We start from the raw sequence: 12,144 nt of genomic DNA, 5'->3' as shown, positions 1-12,144 counted from the left end.
TGGCCCATGAAACTTATCCAGGTAAGTTTTGCTTTTCAGGCCTTTTGCTGCTTTTTCTATCGCTTTTTAGTTTTCGGCTTGCATGAGTGTTGTTTCCTTGATTTTAGTGAATGAAAACTAACGTTTCAATGCAACTGTTGTTTCAAGTTTTTTATTACCTTTCCTTAGTTTCGCACGCATAACACTATTTCTGCACTCAAAGTCACCGTTTTAGCGACTTGCTTCTTGAGCTCCTTAGTTTTGTCTATTGATTGATTTCTACACTTGCTTGAATTACATGTATGTTTATTTCACTAAAATCTACACCATCTTTGCACATGCATTCAATTCTTAGTGATTTTCAGTTGCCCGTTAACAGGTTTGAGCTGTCTTGGCTTGAACCTTATGTTGCCCAGCTTTCACTATGCATTTCTAGGAAGGAAGGCTTTACCTTACTCATAGAAATTGAACATGGCTTGCCTCCTACTATTTGCCTAGGATGTGGTTTGTGCAGTTTCGGGAGACAGTGCCCCAGTTGGCCCCCGAGATTGCGCAGTGCATTTTTCCCAATCAAAAGTCATGCTGACTGAAACTGCGCATTTTTCAGTTCCAGTCCTTAGCAGGCCAAGCTAGACTGTGCTCTGCATAGTTTCAAAAGACAATCAACTCACTGGCAGCCTAGATTATACTCTGCACAGTTTCAACTGTCAGTCTCCTAACCTCTCTGAGACAAAATTGCACAATTTTCCCAAGCAGTCAACCCGATGTGTTGCATGTCAGTCTGCAAGTTGATTTTGGTTTTCAACTGTGTTTTTCTTTCCATGAGTGTTTCTCTATCTCTAGGTACCACAGGTGTTCATTAGTCTCTCAGCAGTATAGTTCTAATGGCTTCCGATAAAGCAGGATCGAAAGAAACATTTGAGAGAAGTACCAAGGACATGGTTGAATAGGGGTCGATGAGCTTGCCCATGTACATAGACACACACTTGTTCATTGTGAAGGATGCCAAGATAACATGGAAAGACATCAACACCATATTTTTAGGCAACTTTGAGGAGAATCTGGATGATAGACAGGTCTATGTGAACATCCATAAGTCATGACTATACAAGGTTGCATGCAGGTTTCTAGTGTTTACTTGTGTAGATGTGATCCACTAGATTGCCTGCCATACTGATACCAAGACAATCACAATGAGCAGTGTCAGTGGAATAAGGATTTCTTCCTTCAAGATGGAGAATTATCAGGAGATATATCATTTTCCATTCCTAGTGAGTAGGATGGATGCACCATTTTACACTCCCAATGGTAGCATAAACACAAGAGATATCTTGAAGCATTGGGTAAATGAGCCAACAAAGTTCAAGGTGGCACCCAACCAGATATATAAGACGAAGACACTTAGGAAGTCATATTAGTTATTGGTGATCTTCACATGTTGCTTATACGTCCAAGGGAGTACAAGGACCTTCCTATAGAGTTGGGTTGCCATGTTGGATCAGCTGGAAAATGAAGGAAAACCTTTCAACTGGTCTGACATGTTGACTCTCTAGTTTAAAGTACATATGTCCAATGCTGGGAGTCTGCCCAATGATCAACAAGCAAATTTCTTCATGTCTGCATACTTGCTCGATGCAAGTTGTGCTCGTCAACTGTTTCCTGCCATGGGTTGGGCATGGACACCTCCAAAAAGTTCTTGGAACATATATTGCAAGTTGCTCTCAAATTGCAGCTACCAAGTAGTCATGGCCAGAATATGTGACCATTTCATCACCCCTTTGTACATGATGATCTTCGAACAAGATCCACCCTGCATGTTCCAGGCAGTAACGAAGGTGTTACTAAACATTGCAGATTGGCATGCCTCACCCAAGGGAACCTTCTTCATAATGTATAGTGCGGAGAAAGGTTTGCATGTGTTGCCAAGGTTCACTACAGACAAGTTGGTCATGTAGGAGGTTTCATATCACATCTTGACAGGGTTGTTAGTTGGATTGTATAGGAAGAAGAAGGCACCATGGCCCATGCTTCCTCTGTAAATTGGGTTGTATGCGGTTGAGAGTTTGAAAGAAGCAGATGCTGAAATGGAAGACTTCAAGAAGTTTAAGTTCAACACCAGAAGTTTCAACCCATATGATCCACATGGTTTATGCAAAGTCCACTGTGTGAGAGTATACTATCATTAGATCCATGATACATGTCATTGGCTAGAGGAAGACCAATGGAGAGATTTTTACAACTGCTCTAGGCTCAATGAACTAGTCAACATTGTCGTCGAGTGGCTAGCAGCACTTAAGGAAAAAACACTTTAGGGAGAAGCAACAACATCAACAGTAAGAAGAAAATTTATGTAAGACAAAGGCAAGAGGAAATTTGTGGAAGGCACAGAGATGAAGAAAAGTTACAATTTTAAGGAAGACCCCCTTGTGAAAAACGTAGCTTTGGGGATAGATGTGAAGAGGCTAGAACGCGATAGGAGGATTACCCAAAGAAAGAGGGAGAAGAAAATACTGGTAGATACTGAGAGGATGTTGTAGGAAGTCCAACAGAAGCTTAGGGAAGAACTAGAGTTGCGAAGAAGAGCGAAGGAAGCAAAACATGAGGATGAACATGAGCAAGAACAGGAACCAAGACATGAGGAAGAATAAGGTGTGCAGACAGTGTAAGTTTCACCCATACAGGTTGAATACTCTGAACTAGCAGTAGATGAGGAACAGGGTAAGCAGTCACAGGAACAGGAACTTACTTTATAGGATGAACATATAATATAAAAAGTGGATATGAGGTGGAGCAGCCAGAATAGGATCAGGATACTGACCTCATGCCAACAACAGCTGAGGTCACTCCATAGGCTTCACTAGCTCCAACAGTAGAGAAAGTCCCAATTGAATAAGGGGATACCATCCTCCTTGGCAACCATCTCAGAACAAAGATGTACAACATAAGCTTTGATGAATCGTAGTACATAGTTATACAAGCAGGTAGAGTGCACACTCTGCGTGAGAATGCAACACCTGCTCACTTAGAAGAATGGGTGATTGTGTCAGATGTATGTAGACATCCAATTACCTTGGTCGATGCTACAAAGGCTTATACCAAAACCATCAGCTCGAGTGTTATGTTCTTGATAGCAGAAAACAAGCACATGGCTAAGGAATTGCAAGTAGCCAAGTAGAGAGAGGAACAATCAACATGATTCGCCATAGTAGATATGAATATGGCCATACTTGCTAAAGTATCAGCTATTGATACAATCATGCAGAGATTGTATGATAGGTTTCTCATCATGCATAAGGAATTTTTCCACCTAGATGGCCAATAGCAGCATTGCACCAAGATAGCTTGAACACTCACAGACATACACACCACAGTTGATCATGTACAAACATGGACAATGAGCTACAAGGGAGCCCTACTTCACTTGCACAAGATGATGAAGCCACAGGTAGAGTTGGACAAAGCATGTATCGAGAGTCAGATCCATAACTATGAGGAACTCTCGTCACTCATCACTAGTATCAAGGCTTCATATGCACAGTTGTAAAAGAGTTTGGATATTGGGGTGAGGAAGTATGGCACCTTGTCAATTGGTACGATCACTGAGATGAAAGAGAAGAACCAATTGACAATGGAGCTCATTGTGTACCTCGATTAGTTGATGCTCAAAGTCACCAGCACAGATAACATGCAGATGTACATCATCGGTCTGGCCATGCTTAATACTAAGCTACGGATGTTACAAGATTAGTTGAACTGAGGTTCCAAATCAGTATACCTAGAAGCAATGGATGCAAGAGTTCATTTCCATAAGGACTTCATCAAAGAGTACATAAACACCATTGCACACTACCAAGCATGGTATCATTTCATCACTGAGGATAATGGAGAGAAGGTTGACAAGTTGTTCTTCGCACAGTCATCTGAGTCATAGTGTTGTCTTGTCTCGCTCACTCAAGCTAAGTTTGTCCCACATGGGTATATGTGGAAAATGTATCATTTTTGTAAACATGATGTAAATTGAAATTCAAAGTGTAATTAGTAGAATACAAATTGTCATGTATAATGTAAAGAGTCATGAGGGTAGTCCAAGAGTCATGAAGGGGAATGTCAAGGGTCACTCGACCCTTTGTTATAAGTAGAACCTCATAACTCATAGAATTGGCTTTTGGGAGCCAAGATTTTGCTAGGCATTGCTTAGGGAGGGCTTGGAGAGTGTTGTGATGAGCCTTGGCTTCTTCACATTACAGAGTGAGCACATCTCTTTGGCGGAGCAGGTGGTGTTGATTATAACATTCCACTATTGGGGCTAGTGGCTTTTGTGGTTGTATGTACGGATGGAACTCTCACTTTATATAATATAACAAGATCCAACATGTTTCATGCATATTTTGTTATTATAGTTCGAATATTCTGGTTACTTTAGCAATGTATGTAGTTTTACTTATGCATTGATGTATGGACTATTGCTTATGTTATTGTATGAATCTTATTGAAGTGTGTTGTTGGTTTAACGCATCACTATGGATTGTCAAATACTTTTCTTTACAGTTTGTGATGTCATTAAGCTCGTGTGTTCCTTTAAGGTTGTGCACTATTATAGGATTCTAACGGATACATTTATTTTCCCGTCCACATGTTAGAACCTCCCCATGCATCTTTCCTAACTTGCTGCAAGGTCACACACTTGCTTCCGACAAGAATATCTTGCTTACCTCTACTCACTATCGTAGTCAACACATATCTTTACTACCCACTACTAGGACTCCTACTCCAAATAGTTTGAGGTCTAGTTGGGACTTCCTACCGAGGAGATCCCCTGAGATGTTGGCAGGTCCGACACTGTCAACACAACACTATGGATTTCAATGGATTTGGTTACATAATAAGTTGTTTGTAGGTCAGGTCACGAAGCATGTTGAAGTCTCAGAGCTTGGGAACAACCCAATGGATTATGCACTTGGTTCTTGAGTTTTTTGGTCCCTCACATGGAGAATAACATCCCCATTGGAGCCAACTATTAACACGTTGTTGTATGTTAAGAGAATTCAAAATGGTTTTCAGAAGTTTACTATCTTTATTTAACTAAATTATTTTGAACTTTGAAAAGAAGATTATGTCAAGCATATTTTAAAGTGATTTGAATTATAAGGTATATTGAACTTTTTTGATAAGTGAGATATCATGAGGTTTTTTCGTTTATCAATAGTGTTCTCAAATGATAAAAAACACCAAGGAAAGTATTATAAGCAAAGGCATTGTAGTTTCCATTTTCGGAGGTATACCAAAATATTTTCCAGCTCCTACAGGTGTGCTATGAAATCATTTTTTAGCACCTTCAAAGACACTATGCTTTTCCTTGCTTTAGTCACCATGTTCGAGCAAAGTTTATAAACAATTGGAAATAAAATTTTAAAACAAAAAGAGGTTTTTGTTGGGAATGGGTTGATTTTAAAAACCTCTCTTGTTTTTTACCCAAGTTTCATGGTTTGGAATATAAGAAGGAATATTTGCAGTACATTTTTCCACATTTAAATATTTAATGATTTTTTTGTTTTAGTCATTAATGTTGAGCACTATTTCCGGGAAGGTGGTGATGAAATCCAAAAAACTAGAAGAGGTTTTTTCTAGGAGCAGACTCATTTACAAAATATATTTCATTTTTTACAGAAATATTACAGTTTGAGATATTCGAATGGCTCTTGGAAGCATATTTTTCAGAAATTCACTGTATTTTTTTCTATTTCTAGAAAAATACCCAATCAGCTTTCAATTGGAGATCCACTTTGTCAATTCGACTTGAAATCGAACTAAATATGGGTGAGGAGGTTTTTCGTATCCAGTTGTTTTGGATCTTGGTAGGATATGTATATATCTTTATTATTTGTATTGAAAACTTTCCAGAAATTGTGGATCTCGAAACTTATGTAATTGTTTGCATAAATTAGAGGAATTGTATGTTTGAAGAAAATATAGCTATTTTTTGTGTGTTTGAAAGCTTTATCAAGTTTTTGCTTTCCAAGATCAGAGGATTCTTGATCATTGATATAAATATTCATGTGATGGTTCCTCTTAGTCTGTATTCTCTATATGTTATAGTGTTTTCCTTCTCTATTATGCCATTTAAATGTATGTCATTTGATGTTTGAATGAAAGAAAATGTTACAAAATTCATGATTTTGTGCTATGTTTCATAAATTCACATGTTTTCACTCCTTTCTAAAGCTACATTAGGATTAATCTTCTATGCCCTACTGTAGTGGATTGTTTTTCTATTTTTTTATTTCAGCTACAATGATAATTTGAAATGTCTAAGAAGTGTCATCTATATTTACTTTGTTAACCCATGATCAACAAGTACCTTGGTAATTTGCATTAAAACCTACATTTTTTTGACTCCATTTCCAAATGTATTGTCTCTCTCATGTCTCTATCACGCTCAACTAAATATCTAGCAATTGCATTAAGTACATCGTTAGTTGTTGAGGTTACATTGTGTGATTGAGCTGTAAGAGAGAGCCTTCTCTAAGTTGGAAGGGTTAGCTTCCAACTTGAAAGTCTAGTTGAAAAGGTTACATTAGGAATTTTCTTTCACAACTAAGAAAATCTCTTCAATGATAACACATCCCATCACACTTAAATTTCATTAAGCATTATCTATGAAAAAATCAAAATAAAATATAATCTAGTGGCAATTTCTTTTAATGATGTGAATTGTATCATTATATTATTTTCATATGTTTGACTTTTTCTAAGTGAACAAACTAGATGAATCAACTTGAAATGTAATTTTTATTGGTGGATCTCATTTTTCAAAATTGGGGTACCTTTTTGAGGCATGAGGCAACATTTTATAATGGTCAAAACTTTATTTCTTTAGTGAAGAACCTAGAGAAGTTGATCTACACTTAGAGACCTTTCCAACAATAAAAAATCATTTCAATGAGAGTTCCTATGTGAATGTTATGCCTTCCATAGGGTAAAGAACATTGTACAAGTGGATGCCATGTCAGCCTTTGTTAGTGATGCATCCATTTGTACCATGGTGGTTAACATATCAACCCCTATCACTGATGCATATGGGCATATGGAGATAGCCACGTGTGGACTTTGAAGAGGATTGTAGAAGGTTTAAACCTGTAACTCTAGTTGAGGGTTGAGAGAGTCAAATCTTACCCCTAGTTATGCTAAGTATCATGCCACTAGTAGGGGTATGGATACCATTCTATGCTATTGCATTTTGTTGTTGGGTAGAAGAAGTGAGAATGGAAAGTTAGAGAGCAGAATAGAGGAGGCTAAAATTCTATAGCAACATTACGAGCCATACGTTTCAATTAACTCCATAAAGACTATCTCTTCCTTTGTACTTACATATTTGTATTACTTTGATGGAGTGTGTATTTATTCCTATTCTATATTTCTTGCATTTAAACTAATTTATTCATTAAGGTTAAAAGAAATAAAAAAGGAATCTGAGATCTAAAGGGAATCAATATTCCTATTAAAGATTTCAATCATTTTAGCATGTTTGTTGTGTCTAGCTATTCGAGTGGCATATCCATGGTAGCTTATATATTACTAGCACAATCCATGTATCTCTAAATGAGAGTCGATCATTAAACACCTTGAAAGCATGGTAGATATTGTAAAGTCTCAACAACTTGCCATCCAATTTGCGCATAATTCTAATGGTCACCACCGCATGCCTTTGGTACTTGTAGTTATGGAAGTTGTTTGTCAAAAAATGAGGTATTTGATAGTGCTTATTTTGCTTCAATTCTTACCTTGGTTTTTCCATAATTGATTCTCATGCCTAGCTTTTTCATTTAGCAAATGCTATTCATTTTCATCTTTAAACCATCCATCCTTTCCACTTCTCCTCCTTCCATTATAATGGTGGTCCACATATTACTTTAGTTCCTTCAACAATATTGCTAATCCACATATAAGTTCAATTTTAAATAATAACGATTAAAAAAATAATAACAATTAAATATATTAAATGTCCCATTCGATTTTAATATATATTCACTAACATAAAAATTACACAAAATGCAGCTGAAAGAAGTAACATTAATTCGATCAATGAGAAAAACAACCCTTTCCAAATATTTAAAAAACACAACTTTATTCCAAAATTTTAATTGTTTAACCCGGAAAAATTGACACCAAGCACAAGCTTTTGCTTCTTACACCTAAGTTTTCCTGCCTGAGGGCACTAAGATGAGACAAAGACCTTTATATTTTAAAAAATTCGCAAGCTTATGAGAGTATAGGAAAATATAAAATTGATAGGGCCCATACAAATGATAAACAATTTATATCTCAGTTGGTAAAAGTAGTTCAATCACACATTAAGAATAGTGTTATGTATCTAGAGATTCTAGGTTTAAAAGAAATTCTATTCAATTTTTCTTACTTAAAATAAGAAAATAACAGAAACTTAGACCATCATTTAACCCCGTACGAGAACGATCGTTCAGATCAATAAATATATAAGGAACAACAATTCCACCGAAGGTGTTTACTGAGATAGCGTGTATTGAAAGCGTAATGACATATTGCGAGTCGGACTAAAGTATATGTTAAATTCCTCGAACAGAAAAACATCGGGGATTGATGTCACATGCCATCCCTTTTTGTCCCTAAAACACACGCAAGGCCAGCGCCTAACCAGCCACATATCATGTTGTCAACCTCCCAGCAGGAGAGCATTAAATTCTCTTTGATTGGTAACTTAAAGAATACGTTGTGGCAGGGCTGCTGTCAACTCCACGGCTCCACCGACTTCAAAACTGTAGGAAACGGGCAGAAAGTTATCCAGAACGGGAAACGCCCGTGGCCACAATTATTATCTTAATTGTCTGAATCTCGCGAATTCATACTATGCAGGCTGCCCTGCCTGACTCATCCACATAAAGCCGACAGCGAATGCAGTTGCTAAAAACGTCGCAATAATTCCTGATAAAAGCAAAGCGTGCACATGGTTGCGCATGGTTGGAATCAGCGACATTCATATGGCAGCATGTGATTAGGGTTGAATGGCAGCATGTGCTTAGGGTTTATAAAGAAATTGGCACGCAAGCTGGAATTGGCATTGTGGCTCAACGTAGTAAGCTCGTACTCATCTCTGCCAATAAAACAAACTGCTCTCCTTGGCGATCTGTGAATCTCCCATTGCTTGAGTTCCAGGCCACCATGTGGATATGGGCTCTTAGCTGGCTTTGTCACTGCTATTGGTTAGACGGGGTATCGTAAGAAGATTTCCAATAATTCCGCCGAATCCGTTTCATGTGACTCTGCGGAAAAAATGTGGCAAGGACACGAACCCTCCTACCGTTTTTCTCCGATTCTCTGCATATTATATACACCCCCTCCATATTACTTTCCTCGCTCTGCATCTCGGATCCATTTCGCCAAGTAATAGAAATCCTAGGTATATTCTTGCCCTCTGCATTTCGGATACATTTCGCCAAGAAATAGAAGCCCTAGGCATTTTCTTGCCCTGGAAGGGAAGTGCAACAACATGTCAAGAGTTCGAGTCTACTTGACCTTTCTTCTCCGAGCGCTGCAGAAGATCCAGAAGAAACGATCCAGCGTAACGCAGCGCCAGCGCGCCATTCGGTTCGCAGCAGACCTGTGCTTGGCGCGCACTGCGAACAAGCGTTCTGCTTGGACTCGAGCTCTGAATCTCCGCCTCATGCGCAAGGAAAAGACAATGACGACGATGAAGAGAAAGAAAATTTCTGCACGTAGAAGCCGTAGCACAACTCTGGCAATGAAAATGAGATTGGGGTCTTTGGGGTCTCTCAGTTCCAGATGTTTTCATAATGTTGATCTTCAAAGAGGCCGCCATGATCATGATTATCTCCCGATTGATAAGAGACTCGGGGCTCTCCAAAAGCTTGTTCCCGGTGGGACCAAAATGGGGGTTGATACCCTTTTTCAGGAAACTGCCGACTACATATTGAATCTTCAAATGCAAGTTCACGCCATGGAAGCTCTCGCAGATTTTTACTCAACCACTTCTGCAGGTCATGTAGACGAATTTGTGGTTCAAGAGCAGCACCCTTCAGCTTCCCTTGCTGCACAGATCTGATGTCGTTCCAACGCATGCTTCATTGCCTTTATGTTGAGTATATAGAATTCTGTAAAGACCAATGTATTATTTTAGGACTGTAGGGTACATAAGGCGGAAATGCGGATGTAGGCTATTCCCTTGGAATCCCTAACACGAACCCGTTCCGTCACTTTTCAAAGTTGTACTGCCCATGATTCTGTTCTTTGTGATGAGATTGCTCAGAGCCCTTACCCAAGTTTTCCTCGGGATCAAAATTTCTGTTTCGGATAATTATATATTATATCGAAGTCTTTGCTCAAGACTGTTCACAGACATTGCCATACATTTCTGTAGTTTCTCTCATACACAATGTGTATATGACAAAATTTATTTCTATTTAAAATAGAGGGAAAGCACAGGCAATGGGATGAATGCGTATAAAACGATTACAGCTATTACTGTAGCTCTATATGAAATGTTAGGATGGATTATCATAATACTTTATTTACAAAGACCACATCCCTTGTCTCATATGAACTTAATATTTATCTTCCATGATAACATAAACAGAGTATTCTCTTATAGAAATTAGATATTAATGGCAAATCAGTGAGACCAAATGAGTTGTACTAAAGATTGCGCCTCAAGACTCTATATTATAGCGAAGCTTTTGTTGGTCTCCATTGGTGTTTTTTGTTTTCAACGATTTGTGAGCTTGCCGTAAAAACGGTTTGTTTGAATCCCTGTTCCCTCGAGGATTTAAATCGGATGGTGCACAGTTTAATATACGAAATAGTAAATATTCAGTAGTCTGCTGGTCAATGCTAGTTGTTTATTTACATGTCTAACGTAAATAACATAAATTAACGATAACTTCTGTCAAATAATAATCAGTTAGACACAAATTATTATTTTACGTATGAAAATATGTATAATCAAAGTTAAATAAGTAAGCATTCCACTCCATAATTTTTTATTTGATTTGGTTTGATTTGATTTTAAATTGGGTATATTATTTGATTTGGTTTGATTTGATTTTAAATTGGGTATATTGCATTATTTGAAATGATGATTATATAGATCAAAATTTATATGTTATTGGTTTTTTTTTAAGGGGAATTAAATAAGTAACATAAATTTAGAGATTTGGGTTGCTAAGATTTAGTGTTGAGCATTGTTTAAGAATAAATTTATAGAAACATGCTAACGGAGGATTTTGTAAGTAGAAACTTATAGAAACAAGTTAACTAAGCAACTTGCAAGTAGAAACTTATAAAAACATGTTAATTGTGCCAAACTTTACATATGTCGACATCACAAGACAATAAAGACTACTAGTGCCACAAGCAAAAAAGCAGTGAGTCATATCAACGATTAGGTAGAATCTCCGAGCATTTGCATTGGTCAATGCCCTCATGTGAGAAGGATATTCTCTTTGATCACCAAAAATATGATAGAATTCTCATGTTGACAACTCCTATACCATTTTATGCTACATGCAATATTCAAATGGCGTTTAACATTGTGCCAACTTTGTGTTATGATCGATGAATTGACTCGAGTACATGAAATGTGCTAAGTATAGTGGAAGTTGCAGCCCCGTTTCATGTGAGTTGGCATGATATCAAGGCGGGGGTGGAACACCCACCGCTCGACACCCTCATTTGGGATAAGGTCCTTTATAGCCAAATCTTGACAATGAGTTCGAATGGATTCTAGAATGTCGTCACTCCAATCTAATCCAAGTGGATGAGATGTTATGCTAAGACCAAAATTGGATAGCTTCTAAGCTGTTTTGTTGCCTTCTTTGCAAAAATGAGAGAGGAGAGTTGCGATTTTTGCTAGGAGTTTTGTGGCATTACTTATTCGAGCTTCCAACCTTCAATTCTTAGAGACTTTAGAAAGATTTTATCCACGTTAGATTTTGCAAAAGATATAGATAGTGGTCTTGCAATTTCCTTAAATGGTGATCTTGTGAAAATGTTTGTGAATAGCAATTGAGAGACCCTGGTCTAGTGCCTAGATTTCATCAACATTACTAGTCTTGAGGCTTATGGAATCTATATAAACATGTAGAATCTTCCCATTAGCATTACGTAAGACTCCAC

At 37.7% G+C, this 12,144-nt stretch overlaps 1 protein-coding gene across 1 annotated transcript; it reads left to right on the top strand.

Annotated features, from left to right (window-relative positions):
* The first annotated feature begins 9,138 nt into the window (after positions 1 to 9,138).
* LOC149231219 (transcription factor IBH1-like) lies at positions 9,139 to 10,371 on the top strand. Its single transcript, XM_089376232.1, has one exon. The coding sequence runs from the start codon at positions 9,503 to 9,505 to the stop codon at positions 10,073 to 10,075; it is 573 nt and encodes a 190-aa protein (XP_089232358.1). The 5' UTR covers positions 9,139 to 9,502; the 3' UTR covers positions 10,076 to 10,371.
* The last annotated feature ends 1,773 nt before the right edge of the window (positions 10,372 to 12,144 follow it).

The sequence above is a fragment of the Pinus tabuliformis genome, chromosome J (assembly GCF_031772625.1).
Source record: "Pinus tabuliformis cultivar Carrire ecotype Pingquan chromosome J, CPIR1, whole genome shotgun sequence".
In the NCBI taxonomy this organism is placed as follows: Eukaryota; Viridiplantae; Streptophyta; class Pinopsida; order Pinales; family Pinaceae; genus Pinus; species Pinus tabuliformis.
This window is presented reverse-complemented; position numbering and strand designations above follow the sequence as displayed.